We start from the raw sequence: 18,274 nt of genomic DNA, 5'->3' as shown, positions 1-18,274 counted from the left end.
CTGGTTCACTCCCCAGATAGCCACAAAGGCCAGAGCTGCGCCAATCTGAAGCCAGGAGCCAGCAGCTTCCTTGGGGTCTCCCACGAGGGTACAGGGGCCCAAGGACTTGGGCTATCTTCTACTGCTTTCCCAGACCACAGCAGAGAGCTGGATCGGAAGAGGAACAGCCGGGACTAGAACCGGTGCCCATATGGGATGACAGCGTTTCAGGCCAGGGCTTTAATCTGCTGCGCCACAGTGCTGGCCCTGCTATAGGAGTTCTTAAGAATTTCCTGTGTTAGTTGGGGCAGGAAGGGCAGGTATTGGTGACCTAGCAGTAATTTGGCATCCACACTCCCTTACCTAGGTTTTCTGCTGAAGGATATAGAATCTACCTATGTAGCAGTTATCCCAAAGCTTCTGGGGCTCGTGCAACCTGGACAAGTGAGCGAGTCCCTTGGGCTGATGGCCAAAGACTGAAGCACATAGAGGGCATCATGGTTCGGAGGAGCAGGACTGGGAGTCAGCCATGTGTCAAGGTCTTGGCTTTTTGCCAGGAATTTGCTGTGATACCTAGCTTCTCTGAACCTCAGCTTTTGCATCTATATAATAGATGCAATTAAAATGCCCAGCTCAAATGATTGTGAGCCTCTCATTAGATATATAATAGCATTTCAACACTATGATGTGCTATGTAAATGCTAGTTAGTTTAGTTTTATTTAAAAACATTTTTTTAAGATTTATTTATTTATTTGAAAGAGTTACAGAGAGGCGGAGGCAGAGAGAGAAAGAGAGGTCTTCCATCCACTGGTTCAATCCCTAGATGGCCACAATGGCCGGAGCTGAGCCAAATCCAAGTCAGGAGCCAGGAGCTTCTTCTGGCTCTCCCATGCAGTCTAGGGACCCAAGGACTTGGGCCATCTTCTGCTGTTTTCCCAGGCCATAGCAGAGAGCTGGATTGGAAGTGGAGCAGGCAGTTCTCAAACCGGTGCCCATATGGTATGCCAGAATTCCAGGTGGCAGCTTTACCCACTATGCCACAGTGCCAGCCCCAGCTAGTTTAATTTTAGCGGTAATGGTATTCTTACTGATCTACATAGACTCATGTTTTATGGAGTCACTAATCATTCTTTTGTTTATTCAACTTGTCTAATTTTTGTTGAGCACTTACTGCGCAGCAGGCACTGGATTAGGTACTGAGAGAGAGTAGGAAATAAAGCAATTCCAGTCCCTTGCTTCTCAGAGGGAGAATTGTATTCCACTGGGGGAGACAGGCTAACAAAAATATGCACAAATCAATATATAATTACAGTCCCCTCCTCTCAAGTACCAATGCGATCTTTTTGAAATGGGCATGATGCTTATAATCTGTAAGTAAATGGATTTCGAAGGTAACATCCAGGGGCTGGCATTGCTGTGCTAAGCTGATGCCTGCCATGCCACATTCTGTATGGTAGCAGTGGCTTGAGTCGTGGCTGCTGCATTTCCTATCTACCTCTCTCAGTGCACCCAGGAAAGCAGCAGAAGATAGCCCAGTTACTTGGGCCTCTGACACTGATAAAGGAGACCTGGACTCTGGGTTCAGCCTGGACCAGTCCTGGCCATTGTGCCGGTCTAGGTAGAGAGCCAACAGATAGAAGATCCCTCTCTCTCTTCTTTTCTTTCTATCCCCCTCTCTTTCTCTGTCACTTTGCCTCTCAAATAAATGGCTAGCCAAAACAACAACAACAAAAAGGTAATATCCATGAGCAGTTCACACACACTGAAAGGAGTTTGTCCGTTTAAACAAAGAAGAAGATTGTTAATGTAGAGCTGGAGGAGATCTTAAGAATATTTTATGTCAGTCCCACTTACTGCATATGTGAAAAACTAGAACCCAGAACAGAGGAATTTACCCAAAGCCATGGGTTTGTGTGAGGTATGTGTGTGTGTGTGATCGTGAGCCTGTAATCAGGGACATTGAGACAGGCTCAGCACTTGGATTTCTCCTCCTTTGTTGGTGCGTTGCACTCTGCAGGCTTTTTAAGAGCAGCTCCTGTTTCAAAGGTGTGTTAGAAGCACACTTTCATAATTGTGTTCCATTACTAGAAACTGACGGTGCAGCACACTTGATTTTTCCAAACTTTGTGCCATGAAATATTAATATTTTACTAGATGTTAACAGGCTATCACTTTAAGCTCCTTGGCCAGATTATTTGAGCACACCCACACCCACATTGTTACCTGATTCCACTTTTGAGATCTATAAGTGTACATGTGACTGTAGATTATCCCTGCAGTAAGGAAACCCTTAAGCTATGTACAACCTGGTCCTTCCCAAGCTTCTTTGACTACAGAACCCAGGTTAAATTCTTGAACAGTGAACGTGATTAAGGACTTATGCAGGAGGTGCAGCCTTAGCATCAAGTGGGTTGGCTTCTTGCTAAACTGTAGAAGCCCGACGGGGCTCACTAGCCCAAATTCGATCACGTGACTTAAAACAGGAAGTTTACTGGCTGACTGTGGGTGTGTGATAACACAGACGAGCTATACCATAGGAAGCCTTTCCTTAAGTTGACCATGTCCTTTGAACCAAGCGCTGGAATAGGAAGCAGTGGAAGATTGGAGTATGTTCTGATACATCTTTGGAGAAAATCCTCTTTAAGTGCTTTTTTTAAAATCATCTTCAAACTTTTGGAAAATGATTATTATTGTTTTTTTTAGGGACTCGCAAGCCCAGAGTTCTCCAAAAGGGTTCGATGGCTTCGCGGGACATGCAAATAAGGTAGCTGGACCTCCTGGTTGCCAGGCAACAACGAATCCTCCCTTCAGACCCGGACAGGTCCCTGGGCTCGAAGCCGTCTGTGGCTGCATGGTCAGGCCATCCAAACATTGCAACTGTTAGTGATATTTTGGAATCTTTGAGACAAAAGCCCAGCTTGCTAAAGAACTTTGGTTCAGTCGAGAGACAGGGAGGTACAGTGAAGAGAGAATCAAAAGCTTGGAAATGCGCTGCTGAGAAGAAACGCCGGCTGCTCCCCGAGGTGATTTGTCTGTGCGCTCCACTCTCTACAGATGTTAGAGCCTCTTTTTGAGTAAGGACCCGAGGTTCTTTGGTAGCACTTTGATATCTTGCTCGAATTCAATATGTGAAATGGAGGCGTCTCTCTGTGACTTGGAGCCCACAGCAGGCTTTGAAGTCTGATCCAATTTTTGCTGCCTACTATTTGATGTTGAAAGGATGAAATGAAGAAAATGTACAGTTTTTGCCAGTAACTCTGCTGAGCATATGTAAGATTAAAAAAACAAAATCCTTTGGATGATGTACTTAGAAATGTTAAGTAGATTAATACCTTCCTATAGGTTTTCTTTTTTTTCTTTCTTAAGGATAAAAATGAAGTATAGTTGAAAATCAGCACAGAGTTGTTTTTCTTTCCTGGACTATAATTAATTGAAGAGGGGGCCGGGTTGCATGTTCAGAGGACGAAAGGGGTGAACAGAGCAAAAGGTGTTGGGACTTTACTTCTAATTGCCCATAGGAGTGCACCTCCCCTCTGTCCAATGTGGGATGTGGGCAACTTACGAGTGACTCGGACAGACTTGGTCTCTGCCCGTTCTGGTCAGGGTTAAGGGGTCATTAGTGAGATGGATACCATGCCCTTAAGGCTGCTTCATCAGAGGATGCAAATAACGTTGCTCTTACTGGTCTCTCTGAAGCTCTCACTGGCTGGGACTGATTCGCCATGCCTTGTTGCTCCAGATCGTCAAGGACCAAGGCCCCGGGCAGCCCCTCAAAGCCTTGGTAAGGAAGACATCTTGAACTGCGTGCTGCTTCTGCCGTTTGCATGTTTGTGTACTTTGCAGTGAGTTGTTTGGTCAAGACTGTCTGGAAGACAGGACTCAATTAGACGGTAATAGGACGGGATGTTAGCGAAAAGTTCAGGTTGGGGAAACCATTATAGGCTGGGAAGCAGACTTGTAGTAAAGGTAGCAGTTTACCGCCTACCCAGGCCGCTGAAGTTTACATTCCTGAGGGAAGATAATGAGTGTCCAAGGCCTTCATTTTCTCTTTACTTGTAAGAACCTCACATTAGGAAACTGTCCTGAAAGTTTATTTGTTGAAGGAGAGATAGACAGCAGACCAGCTCTCTGTGGAGCAGATCACTCAAGGTCAGTGCCCAGGGCTTGGTAAAGGATGTGGGTTTACCGAGTAGTCCTACCCTCGTGGCACCATGGCCGTTCTTGCTGCGAGAAGACAGGCACCTTCCCTCATGCCTTTGGAAAAATCTCTGCCCTCTTATCTAAATCCCTTGCTACAGAATACAGCAAAAGTCAGTTTCAGGCATGCATGCGCGTGTATGGTGTGTGTGTGTGTGTGTGTGTGTGTGTGTGTGTGTGTGTGTGATTATAATCAGTACCTCTGGAAGATAAAAACATGATTGCAGAAAAACATTTGTGAGTCAGAAGATAGGATACTATGGATCATTCCAAGGAAAGAAAGCTTTTCAGATTACTTAATGGCTACCCTATTTTTCTGAAATAATCATTTATCAGGTCTCTCCAGATTGCTTATTAGCATATTTTTCAGTGATGAGATAGTACAACATAAAGTGGAGAATGCGTGATAAATGTGTTATGGTCTTCAGCCATATGGAACTTCTAAACTCATGAAGAGAGACTGGAGAGGATGAGGCCACTTTAGCAGAACCTTTAAAATGGTGCAGCAAAGCCATCAGAAAGAGTGTTGTTCCCATGGCCAGCTCAAGTTCAGGAGCAAGGCCACAATGAGGTAGGGGTAGGAGCAGAGAAGAATTTAGGGGAAAGACGGCAATGGAGAAGAATCTATGATGCAAGGATTTAGTTGGCTATTTTTCTTTATCCAAATAGACATTCTCTACCTATTAATAGGAGTATTTAGAGCATTTACATTTAATGTGATTATTGATATGTGCTGGTTTCAATCTATCATCTTGTTGTATGTTTTATGTGTTATATTTGGTCTTTGTCTCTTTTGGCATTCTCTTTTAAAACATGCCATTATCAAAAAGAACAATGGCTGGGAAGCTAAAGGCACAAGTTCTGGAGGCAGACCAACCCAGATTCAAATCTCTGCTCTCTCGTGGAATACGAATCAAGTTATGTGACAACTCCTTATGTGTGTTCCTATGTTTGTAAAATGAGAGAAATAGTAGTTCATTTCTGGGAGGTTTAAACTGAGGAGTGTGTGAGCTAGTGTGAGTGCAGGCTATATATGATATATAAGATCAGGTACTTGTCAGCTGCTGTTGCGATTTTTGTTACCGATGTTATAAAAAATGTCAAGTTAATCTATATCAAGTATAAATAACAGGTGGAAACATTAGGTTCTTAATATAAGGCATTCAGGTTTGGTGAAATAGGTCAGGAGTGTAAAAATACACTACATTTTGAAGGGACAGCTATTGAAGAGAAAAGAAACTTGTTGGATTATAATCATCTTTCTAAGTATGTAGAAAAATATACCAAAAAGTCAAATAAGTTACAAATCTGATTTGTTATAAATGGCACATATATACTTTCCTCTTACAACTCACGTTTCCCTCTAACATAGACAGCTCCCTGTTAGGTCCACCACTGTGGCCATCCCTTCCCCTTACACTCTTGCAGACAGCACCCTATGTGGTCTTCCTGCCCCAGTCTTCTGCTCCGTCTATCCCTCTTGTACATGGGTGCCTAGGAAGCTTTTCTAGAGCATAACCTGGATCATGACTGCTTTTCCTCCACACTCTTCAGTGGCTCCCCAGCACCCCTTCATCGACTCCAAGCTGCCTGGTATGACCTTCAAGGTTTCTCTGCTCCGATCCTAATCTTCCTGTTTGGCTCTAATGTCCGCTGATATTTCTTCCTCATTCTGTGCTTGAGCGTATGCAGACACTTCAGTCTCCAAACATGGCTGTATTGTTTCCTCCCGCTGGGTGACTTTGTTCATGCTGCCCCTGTACTTCACATGTCCTTTCCTTCTTTCTTTTTCTTTTTTTAAAATATTTATTTATTTTATTTGAAAGTCTGAGTTACAGAGAGAGAGAGAGAGAGAGAGGTCTTCTGTCTACTGGTTCACTCCCCAGGTGACTACATTGGCCAGAGCTGCACCAATCAGGAGCCAGGAGCATCTTTTGGGTCTCCCACATGGGTTCATTGGCCCAAGGACTTGGGCCATCTCTACTGCTTCCTCAGGTCACAGCAGAGAGCTGGATCGGAAGTGGAGCAGCCGGGGCTCAAACCAGCGCCCCATATGGGATGCCAGCACTGCAGGCTACCCCACAGCGCTGACCCCCACATGTCCTTTAATACTCACTCATCAGAATCCTCTGCATCTTCTGAGGTCCACAGTGATGGTCTCCCCTGCACCCTTTAAGTTTTCACATGGTGTCTATCACATCCTGCCTCATATTGTAGTTATTCTCATGCATCTACTAGATTTTTAAACTCTTTGGATCCTATCTTCCCACTTATGAATTCTCTCCTCACAGCTCCCCAAATTAAACCTTGAGCATCCAAAGCTGTAATGAAATATAATGGAAACAAGAATGAAAGGAAGCTGCCTGAATAAGTGAGACAGAGAAAAGCTTTCAAATGTTACTTCTAATAATCCTTGAGCAAAACAAGTGCCTTTTAGTCATTCCCAAATAGATAGCACATATTAGTGGAACAAATTAAAGTCATCCAAGCTGTTTCATTTTGCTGCTGTCTTTTAAGCAGGAGGAGAAGGGAAGAAAGCTCAGGTAGGAAAAAGTATTACATGCAAACCAAATTTCCCTTGACCCGAGAAAACGACAAAGATGAATTGAAAAACAAGTTTTCCAGATTTGTTCATGTTATCAGAAATAAAAGTATATTCTTTAAGAGACATTTTAGCAAATCAGACTTGTGTTTAATTCTTGGCCTTAAATGATCTATTATTTCCACTTTTTTTTTTTTTTTGGTGGAAGACTGAATAATAATACTGTGACTATGACCTTTTCTGGTTTTGTTCATAAATTTTATTTATTTATTCATTTATTTATTTGAGAGAGAGAGAGAGAGAGAGAGAGAAGACTCCCACCTGCTGGTTCATTCCCCAAAATTCCTGCAACAGCCAGGACTTGGCCATGCCGGAAGCTGGAAGCTAGAATTACAGTTCACGTCTCCCTGTAGGTGGCAGAAATCGAATTACTTGATCTATCTCCACTGCCTCCCAGAGTCTGCATTGGCAGGAAGCCGGAGTCTGGAGCCAGGGCTGGGAATCAAACTTGAATATTCCACCATGAAATATTTTTTAACTTTTCGTTAAAGATTCATTTATTTGAAAGAGTTACAGAGAGAAGGAGAGACAGAGAGAGATCCTCCATTTGCTCTTTCACGCCCCAGATGTCCACAACAGCCAGGGCTGCGCCAGGCTGAAGCCAGGAGCCAGGAGCTTCATCCACATCTCCCAGTTGGGTGCAGGGGCTCAAGCACGTGGGCTGTGTTCCACTGCTTTATCGGGTGCATTAGCAGGGAACTGGATCCGAAGTGGAGCAGCCTGGACATAAACTGGAGCCGTATAGGATACCGCAATGCAGGCAGTGATTTAACTCGGTGTGGGCCCCATGGAGCAGGGTCTTAACTGCTAAACTAAATGCGTGCCCTTTCTCTGTTGTTGTTTTTTTCTTTTTTGTTTTGTTTGTTTGTTTTTAGATTTATTTATTTGAGAGGTAGAGCTACAGACAGGGAGAGGTCTTCCATCTGCTGGTTCAATCCTCAAATGGCCGCAACAGCAAGAGCTGTGCTGACCCAAAGGCAAGAACCAGGAGCTTCTTCCAGGTCTCCCACATGCGTGCAGGGTGCCAAGCACTTGGGTCATCATCTACTGCTTTCCCAGGCCATAAGCAGAGGCCTGGATTGGAAGAGGAGCAGCTGGGACACAATCAACACCCATATGGGATACTGGCTGTAGGCGGAGGCTTAGCCCATTATGCCATAGCACTGGCCCCTTTTGTGAAAAAAAAAAAAATAAATAAAATACTAACATTCACCAGATTTGTCTTCTAACTTGCCATGAGGACAATAAAGGAGTCTGGTGGTGTAGGGGCTGAGGAGAAAGCAATAAATCTAAAGCTCCTCAATCTCAGATTCTGCTCAAAGCAGCCATGCAAGCAAGTCTATGAATGTGGGGCTTGGGCAAGACTGCCTTGAGCCTCTTAGTCACAGCACCTAAGAAGGCTCCTGCCTGACCCATATGGGCTGACTCATTGCTTGTGGAGAGAGGAGCATAACCTACTCAGGAAATGCAAAGCGTAAGTCACTGTGCCATTAATTCAAGCAGTTACATTACTCAGTAGCACTGATAGAAATGTATATGGGCCTGATCTGATTTTACGATATATTTATTCTTTAGGCATTCATTATATTCATTCAAAAAATGATTATTAACAATCCCTAAGTGCCCTGGGCTGCTGCTTCCCAATTATTTTGGAAGATCAATTCCTAATTGGTTGTTTCCCAATTTGCACAGTCTGATATTTTTGTGAAATAAAATTTTTAAAAAGTTATTAGAAAAACAATCACTCATTTGGATGTTTTGCCAATATCAAATCGACCTGAACTTTTCTAAATTTCTTATTCTAAATTTCTTTATTAATCTTGTTGACAATCAGTTGCAAGAGTCAGCCTGCCAACAGTATATCAGTGGTACTGTTCTAGGTACATATGACATCAGTGAGCAAAACAGTCAAAGACTCCAGTCCACATGGTGCTAGACTCCAGCAGAAGGAGATAGCAAATAAATAAGCAAGGGCAGGTGCGTGGCTCAGTGGTTAAGATACCACTTGGGATGTCAATTCCCTTGCAGAAGGGCCTAGGTTTGTGCACTGGCCACTCCCAACTCCAGCTTGCCACTAATACCTTGGGAGGCAGAGGTTTTAGCTCAAGCAGTAGGGCCCCCACTACCCACAGGGAAGACCCAGATGGAGTTTCTGGCTCATGCCTTTGGCCTGGCCCAACCCTGACTATTGCAGGCATTTGGAGAGTTAACTAACTGATGGGAGATATCTGTCTGACTGTCTCTCTCTCTCTCTCTCTCTCTCTCTCTCTGCCTTTCAAACAAAAATAAACAAACACAAATTTTTAAAGAGAAGAAATCAGCCTGTTTTATGAGATGTTAGAAAGTCAAGTGCTGTGGAGGAGAAAATACAGCAAGGGTGTCGAGGGTGGTCCAAGGGAGGAGGTGGTGCCAGGGTGGTAAGTGCACTTTTATTCACAGCGCTCATGGTGGCTTCGCTGATTATGTGAGATTGGAGTCAAGGGTCGAGGGCAGTGAGTTAGTTTGCCACAGGATTTTTTTTTTTAAATATTTATTTATTTATTTATTTGAAAGTCAGAGTTACACAGAGAGAGGAGAGGCAGAGAGATAGGTCTTACATCTGCTGGTTCACTCCCCAGTTGGCTGCAATAGCCAGAGCTGCACCGATCCAAAGCCAGGAGCCAGGAGCTTCTTCTGGGTCTCCTATGCAGGTGCAGGGGCCCAAGGACTTGGGCCATCTTCCGCTGCTTTCCCAGGCCATAGCAGAGAGCTGCATTGGAAATGGAGCAGCTGGGACTTGAACCGGCACCCATATGGGATATGGGCACCACAGGTGGAGGCTTAGCCTACTGTACCAGAGCGCTGGCCCCAAGGTCCGTACTTCTCCTTGTCTTAGCACTCTGGGATCTAGTTAAAAATGAAGATTCTGGTTCAGCAGGTCTGGTGGTTCCTGAGATCCTGCAACTCTCATGAGCTTCCAGGTGGTGCTGGTGGTTTTGGTCTGAGGTCCGCAAGTTGAATAGTGAGGGTATCGTCTCAGCAAAATGGGAAACCAATGAGCATTTTCAGCAGAGGAGTGATAGGATCTGAGTTGTGAGCCTAAAAGAAAAAAAGAAGTGTTTATATATTTTAAAGGGAAAGTAACAGAGAAAAGGGGAGAGACAGATATTTTCCATCCACTTGTTCACTCCGCAAATGGGGGTGGGCCAGGCCCGAAGCAGGAACCTGGGACTCTATCCAGGTCTCCCACATGGGTGGGAGAGGCTCAAGCATTTGGGCCATCTTCTGCTGTTTTCCCAGGCACATGAGCAGGGAGCTGGGTTGTAAGTACAGCAGCCAGGACTCAGATCAGTGTGTGTGAGATGCTGGCATCACACGCAGCAGCTTAATCCGCTTGCCACAGCGCCAGCCCCGGAACCTGAGTTATATTTTAGAAGTCACTCCTGTTTCAGACATGAGGATTGACTACAGACATCTTAAGAAATGAGATTGTCCATGTGAATGTGTTTTCCAGACAGCTAAAACTTCCTAAAAACCTGTAACCACTTTTCACATGGAGTATACCGAACACAGTTCTGTCCCTGAGCATCTCAGGATGTGGTTTTTAACGACAGTCACGCAGGGCTGTAATGCAGGCAGACCCTCAGGAACCCCTGTGATACGGAGCCACCTGGTATTAAATGGCCCTCAGCCACTATGATTTTTAGTTAATGTACCAGATCCTGGTTTTTTTCTTTCTGCTCTCTGAACACATAGCTGATATTTCTTGCTGTTGGTAAACCTACCTTTCTTCCCCTTCTTTCTTTTTTCCTTTGCTGTGATCCAAAAAAACTGGGTTTAAAATTTTTTTAGCAGTAAGAACAGGGGGTCTCAGTGGGTGATCTGAGGAAATCTGAATAAAGGAGCAGGGGCTCCCACACACGTAGTACCTGCTTTAGGCACCGGGAGCTTCACTTGCGTTTTCTTAGTGTGAAGTACACAGGCTTTCGTTGAACTTTGTGACTTGGTGCCTGCTCCTGGGTTTCCCATTGTATCTTGCCTGAGAGAAGTATCTTGTTTACCTTCTGATCTCCAGGAAATGTATCTTAATCGTATTTTGTTTTGAAGATCAGAATAGTATTGCATTTACTAAGAGTAACTTTAATGACATTGCATCTTAAATTTTTAGGGTGCTTGGGGGGCACACAGTGTTGAACCAGTCTCCCAAGGGAGCCGTGGTTGGCAGCACATGGTGTCAGGGTTTCTGAAAGTCGCAGGAGAGCATCTGGTGTCTGGCATCGGGCTTTAGTGACCTAATCTGAGACCTTGCCTGGCCTGTCTCCCCCACCACTGCTGGGCGGAACACGTGCACTTTCTTCCACCCAGCTGCTGCTTAATGCCATCGACTTTCTCCTTTCTTGGTGCTCATTACTAAATTATTATTGCACTCCACAGCAGTTCAGCTATCAGAGAGCAAACTTTTATCCTTGGAACTCTGAATCCACAGACATCTCAGTTTTCTCATGACTGAAGGCTTTTCCAAGATGTGGCATTTTGGGTGATAACATGAAGACAGCCCCAGGCAAACTGGGACAGGTCGGTCAGCCACCCAGTCATGATACTGGGGGTTAAAGGGTTGGGGTAAGACCTTTTCTGTGTGTGACGAGATGATGCCTTGGATCTGTGCGGCATTCACCTCACCCTGCCTCCCTGCGTAGGAGAGCTGGGAGCAGCTAGCCAAACAGCAACAGTGTAATCATAAAGGGCTCAGATGTTTCCCACTTGACAGGGCAAGGAGAGCATGTTCCTACAAAGGTGTCCCAAAGGCCACGTGTCTCTCAGCAGAGCACATGGCAACCAGACTTGGAACCCAGGGAAGGCTGATGGGCCACCAGCCTGTTCCCAAATTCATTACCCAGTACCACACACAAGACTTTGGGGCAACTCTGTCTTCATTTTTTTTAAAAAAAGAGTTGTTTATTTATTTGAGAGGCAGAGTTAAAGAGAGAGAAAAAGAGAGAAAGAGAGAGAGAGAAAGGGAAAGGGAGAGAATCTTCCATCTGGTTCACTCCACAAATGGCTACAATGGCTGGAGCTGGACTGATCCAAAACCAGGAGCCAGGAGCTTCTTCTGGGTCTCCCACATAGGTGCAGGGGCCCAAGGACTTGGACCATCTCCCACTGTTTTCCCAGGCACATTAGCAGGGAGCTGGGTCAGAAGTGGTGCAGCCAGGACTCAAACCAGCACCCATATGGGATGCCGGCAGAGCAAGCAGCTGCTTTACCCACTATACCACAGCACTGGCCCCTCTGTCTTCATTTATGGACAATCTCTGGGGTCCTGAATCCCTGCTATTTCTGTCCCTGTTGAGCTAAGAATATCTTTTCTTCCAACCTGGGTACCATTTGGTTCACCTCAAACCCTCATCAATAAGACTTCAAAAAATCTCATCTCAGGACTGTCCTCCATGAGATGGCAAAGAAATCACAGCTACAGGCTGCTTGGCGCGTGAGGTGGGAAAACACGACCCTGTCCGGGTGTCTTTATACAGGGGGTGGGGACGGGAGTGGGGGTGGGGGTGGTTTTAACCAGGGACAGGCATCAGAATCACCCTGATGACTCATTAAACACAGACTGCTGAGCCCATCCTCAGGTTTCCCAGCCTATGGTTTCCCATTCTCTGTGCACTAGGAGAGTGGGATTTGTGTGTTTGTCATAATCCCAGGCCACAAGAAGCTGCTCGTCTGGGGACTTCCCTTTGGAAAACATTGCCCTTGACATTCTCTATCTCTGTGACATGACACTGAGTCAGAAAGCATGGCTCTACCTACCTGACTGTCTACTTGTTCACTCAACAATTGTGGAATCGAAATTAGGAACTAACACAATCCTAATACCTTGGTGTTGGCAGCTGTTACTTTCCAAACATGGTTTGGTGACTTCCCACATGTCCTCATTCCTCTCCAGGGGTCTCATTAAATTCTCAGGAAGTTGTTAAGAGCAAAGTGACAATTACTTGCAACTTTTCTGTAGGAAAGGAAAGGGGGGTGGGTGGGTCTATAAAATGTTTCCACTTCTAAAATTATTAGAAATTATCACCTTTAAAAGTTATATCTATTGTATTAACTATACTACCTCTACCTTCCTGTTGCATGGCATGGCAAAAATTATTCTAAATCCCAGCAGATCTGAATATTTTTGCATATCTGTAATGTTAGGAGTTTCCAAAAAGTTCATGAAAAAAATGAACTAAAAGGTAAAGTTAATTTTCTTGCAGAAATATTTGAAATCCATGCATACACTGTGAGCTTTTTGAAGACCTTCCTGTGTGAGCACTACCTAATGTTTGTTTTAGTCCTGGCTGTTTGCAAAAGAATATAAGCAAAGCCAGCACAAAGCAGGGCTGTAACTCGAGGCTTATGGGTGTGAGCTAAGGGAAGGAAGGAGAAAGCAGCGAAGAGGTTCTAGTCCTCCCAGTCCCAGGGTTACTTCCTCACTTAGCCCCATTTATAGGAATGGTACACCTTTCCTACTTTGCTTAAAGACTTTTTTCATTTCTCCTCCTTCTTTCTTTTTGTTTTGCTTAATTTTGTAGTTTCATGGAGTGTGAAGGAAAGGCTTGGGACATCCATTGTAGTCCTTGCAGTGGACTCTACCACAAGGAGAAGATTCATTTTCCCTGAATCTTAGGGATCATGTTGATAAGAAAAAGGAACTTAGTCCACAGAGTGTGAGCTGCAGCCACCCCTCAGCCAGGTCACTAGTGAGACTTTGACTCCAGTGGAGGCAGCTGGAGGGGACAGTGGCCGTGGCTGTGTGGTTAGGTGCCACAGAGGTCCCATACCAGCCACCAGTGAGCCCTGCACACTGGAAAAAGCCTTTCACAGCCTGTTCTCATTCCTGTAACTCAGGAAAGAGCCTCACAAGGTTAGATAGCTTTTGACGTTAATTCTGCAGGGATTGTGACAGCAGATCTGAGAGAAGTTCCTGCTAAACCTTGCTGGTGCTGTCCTGAGTGCGTTAGGTTGGGATGCACTCTTTACTGATGCCAAATTAGGATCTGGCATTGGCCCAGGACATCAGGAGTGCAGCTGCCAGACTTGCGGGTGGCGTGAGTCAAGTTAGGGTGTTTGGCTTCCAGAATTGGATGTTGATGGCGTGGCTGTAAAATGTGCCTAGAAAAATTTTATTTTTAAATTCTTTTCTTATTTGATGTAATTGAAACAGCACATACGCTGGAGGCTGCCCTGTTAGCTTTAGCTGGCTAATTTATTTCATCTTTAAAGATTCTCTTAAATTTAAAATTAAACATATACTTTTGTAGTGGTAGGAGCAGAATGTTTTTTGTTTCTTTTTTTCTTTTGTTTGTTTTCCAAGATTTAGAGTAATAATTTTTTTCAATTAATAGACTTTGAGCAGTTTTTAATTTCTAGAAATATTAAGCAGAAAGTGTATGACCCTTTGTCCCCCAGCTTCCCTTATTATTAACATCTTGCCCTGTGTAATTTGTCTATTATAATCAATACATTAATATTGAGATGTTATTATTAATTCCAGTCCATATTTTACATTCAGTTCACTCTTTGTGTTGTACATTCTTTGAGTTCTGACAAATGTCCAAGGACACATATTGACAGCTGCGGTATGACACAAAACAGTTCCAGCGGCCTAAAATCTGAGCTAGTGCATCTCCACCTCTTCCTCCTGTCCTCTAGCTCCTAGCAACTACTGATTGATTGGTTATTTACTTGTTTATTTATACTATCTCTATAGTTCTGCCTTTTCCAGAATGTCATATAATTGGGATCATACAGTATATAGCCTTTTCAAATTGGTTTCTTTCACTTAGAAATGTGTATTATAAATTCCTCCATGTCTTTTCATGGCTTAATGCCTCATTTATTTCTATTGATGAAGAATATTCCATTGTATGGATGTACCAGAGTTTGTTGATCCATTTTTCTGTAAGCACATTGCTATGGTTTGAATATTGGCGCACCCAGTTCATGCAGGAGTTTCATTCCCCCATGGTCTTAGGTTATAGCATTTAAAGCATGGAAACTGAGACTGGCACTGTGGTGTAGTAGGCTAAGTCTCTGCCTGCAGTGAAGGCATCCCTTATAGGCACCAGTTTTAGTCCCAGCTGTTCCACTTCTGATCCAGCTCTCTGCTGTGGCCTGGAAAAGCAGCAGCAGTTGGCCCAAGTGCTTGGACCTCTGCACCCATGTGAGAGACCCAGAAGAAGCTCCTGGCTCCTGGCCTCAGATCAGCCCAGCTCTGGCTGGTGTGGGCATTTGGGAAGTAAACCAGCAGATGGAAGACCTTTTTCTCTGTCTCTCCCTCTCTCTGTAACTACATCTCAAATAAACAAATACAGCTTAAACAAACAAACAAAGAGCATGGAAGCTTAATCCAAGCATGGTGTTTAGAGATGGAACCTCTGCGAAGTGACTAGATTGGGTCATTGGTGTGGAGCCCCCAGGCTGAATCCTGGTGACTGTGAGAGGAGAGACAGAAACCCGACGTGGTCACACGTGCTCCCGCCATGATGGAAGACACCCTGGGGGGAGACCCTCGCCAAAACTCACCTCACATTGTTTGGACTTTGAACCTCATGCCTAGATGAATCTCTCTCTCTCTCTCTCTCCCCATCCATCCCTCTGTCTCTCTCTCTCTCTCTCAATCTCTCTCTAGCAGCCTGCCCCTTGTATTTCATTATATTAACAAAAAGCTTTCTAATACAGGTATCCTGACTGCCTCCAGATTCTAGCAATTGTGAATAAAGCTGTGAAAAAGATTTGAGTGCAGGTTTTGGCACAGATGTACGTTTTTGACTCATTTTGGGTTAATACTCAGGAGAGCAATTGCTGGATTATGTGGTAAGAGTATGCTTAGCTTATAAGAGGCATGTCAGTGGGGCTGGTGTTACGTAGCTGATAAAGCCTCCTCCTGCAATGCCAGTATCCCATGTGGGCGCCAGTTCAAGTCCTGCTGCTCCACTTCTGATCCAGCCCCTGCTAATTGCCTGGGAAAAGCCCAAGTGCTTAGGCTTCTGCACCCACTTGGGAGACCTGGATGAAGCTCCTAGCTCCTGCCTTCCACCTGGCTCACTGCCAGCTGCTGTTAGGGGAGTGAACCAGTGGATGGAAGGTCTCTTTTTCTGTCTTCTCTCTGTAACTCTTTCAAATTGAATAAAATAAGTCTTTAAGAAAATAAATAGACTACCAAACTATCTTCTTTATTTTTTTAAGATTTTATTTATTTATTTGAAAGGCAAGGTTAGAGAGAATGAGAGAGAGAGAAAGAGGTCTTCCATATGCTGGTTCACTCCCCAAATGACCACAATGGCTGGAGCTGTGCCAATCTGAAGCCAGGAGCCAGGAGCTTCTTTCCAGTCTCCTATATGGGTGCAGGGGCCCAAGGACCTGGGCCATCTTCCACTGCTTTCCCAGGTGCATTAGCAGGGAGCTGGATTGGAAGTGGAGCAGCCAGGACTTGAACCAGCAACCATATGGCTGGGCTGGCGCTGCAGGTGGCAGCTTTACCCACTACGCTGTAGCACCAGCCCCCAAACTGTCTTCTAAAGTGTCTCCCATTTTGTTTTTCTACCACAAGGGATGAGCGTTCCTGGTGTGCCACATCCTTGCCAGCATTTGGTGCTGTCAGTGTTCTGAAGTTGTGCTGTTTTCCTAGGTGATAGTGGGATCTCCTTATTGTTTTCGTTTGCGATTCCAACGACAGATGTTGCTGAGCGCCTTGCAGATGCTTATTTGCCATCTGTAAGTGTTCGTCGGTGAAGTGCCTGCTCAGATCTTTTGTTCATTATTATATTGTGTTGTTGGCTCTCTTATCCCTGAGTTGCGAGCTCCTCTTGATACCAGGCCTGGCTAGGTGTATGCTTCACATATTTTCCTCCAGACTATGGCTTGTCTTGCCATGCTCTTAACAGCACGTTTGCAGAGCAACGATACACGTTTTAAGAGTATATAATAAATAGGACAGGAAGACGTTTCCCCACTTTGGCTTGACTTCTACTACCTGCCCAAGAAAATAAGTACAGTCTGAGGGAGTTAAGGTAGTTGGCTATATAGTAGTTGAATATCTTAATTTTTTTTTTTAGATTTGCTTATTTATTTGAAAGGCAGAGTTACAGAGAGGCAGAGGCAATGGTGGGGTGGGGGGCACCTGGTTTCCATCCACTAGTTCACTCCCCAAATGGCCATAACGGCCAGAACTGGGCTAATCCGAAGCCAGGAGCCAGGAGCTTATTCTGGGGCTCCCTCATGGATACAGGGACCCGAGCACTTGGGCCATCTTCTGTTTTCCCAGGTACATTAGCAGGGAGCTGGATCAGAAGTAGAGCAGCCGGAACTCGAACCGGTGCCCATATGGGATGCCGGCACTGCAGGTGGCAGCTTTACCTGCTAGCGCCACAGCGCTGGCTCCACAGTAGTTGAATCTATGAGAATCATGACACAGAAGTGATCCCTCAAGTACATGTAATCAGTTTAAGTCCTGTGGGGAAGTGAGACAGATGTAGTCCCACACCCAGTAAGTGGTTGGGGACCAGAACGTGGTGCTGTGATTATATGCAGCTCTATTTTCCTTTTGATTTGACTTGGTTTCATTGTCATTTATGTTCCTTAAGTAACCAGAACTCTTAGAATGACTGCAAAAATCCTGAGGTTTTCTGCTTCCTCTGAAAACAGTATTTAAGCAAGAGAGACATTACCAGTTTAAATTCAAAGAGGGAGAGTGAAATGCAGCCTCATTATTCATTCATTTGGATCTTTGTCTAGCAGATGTCTACTAAGCACCTACTAAGTGGCAGACATTATGTCTGGTGCTGGCAATACATGGGGAACTTGGGTTCGGCGCTGTGGTGTAGCAAGTTAAAGCCCTGGCCTGAAGTGCCAGCATCCCATATGGGTGCCAGTTCTAGTCCCTGCTGCTCCTCTTCTGATCCAGCTCTCTGCTATGGACTGGGAAGGCAGTAGAAGATGGCTCAAGTCCTTGGGCCCCTGTACCCACTTGGGATACCCCGAGGAAGCTCCTGGCTTCGGATCGGCGCAGCTCCAGCCATTGCAGCCATCTGGGAAGTGAACCACCAGGTGAAAGACCTCTCTCTGTGTGTCTACTTCTCTCTGTAACTCTGTCTTTCAAATAAATAAAATAAATATTAAAAAAAAAAAAAAAACATGGGGAACGGGACGCAGGCTTGCCCTTGGGAAATCTATATACTAAAGGAGATGTGGCTGAGGGCCTCTGACAGCCCCTCCCCTTTGACCAGGGTGTAGACCGGGTGACCATAGGAGCTGTGTAGTTGTAACAGCAACATCTGGTCTCTGGGGAGCAGAAAAGGGTCAGACAAGCTCCTTTCAAGGCTGAGACCTGCAGGGGGATGAGGAATTGAGCAAGCAAGTGAAGAAAGGTGTTCTCAGCCTTCTGCCTGTTCTCTTTCCACACTGAGAAAAACTCATATGTGAGAGATACAACATTGAAGGGTTTTGTTTAATTTTATTTAATTCTGCCCCAC

At 44.9% G+C, this 18,274-nt stretch overlaps 1 protein-coding gene across 13 annotated transcripts in view; it reads left to right on the top strand.

The window, feature by feature from the left end:
• Nucleotides 1-18,274, top strand: part of MYO3B (myosin IIIB) — a 478,997-nt gene that overhangs the window by 365,009 nt on the left and 95,714 nt on the right. For all 13 annotated transcript variants that reach the window (XM_070070710.1, XM_070070712.1, XM_070070711.1 and 10 more), the window contains 2 exons: nt 2,684-2,744; nt 3,677-3,761. In XM_070070710.1, the coding sequence (XP_069926811.1) occupies nt 2,684-2,744; nt 3,677-3,761 (146 nt within the window). The remainder of the gene's footprint in view (nt 1-2,683; nt 2,745-3,676; nt 3,762-18,274) is intronic.

This window comes from Oryctolagus cuniculus, chromosome 3 (assembly GCF_964237555.1).
Source record: "Oryctolagus cuniculus chromosome 3, mOryCun1.1, whole genome shotgun sequence".
NCBI lineage: Eukaryota > Metazoa > Chordata > Mammalia > Lagomorpha > Leporidae > Oryctolagus > Oryctolagus cuniculus.
The sequence above is the reverse complement of the archived record's forward strand: the minus strand, read 5'-3'. Positions and strand labels throughout refer to the sequence as shown.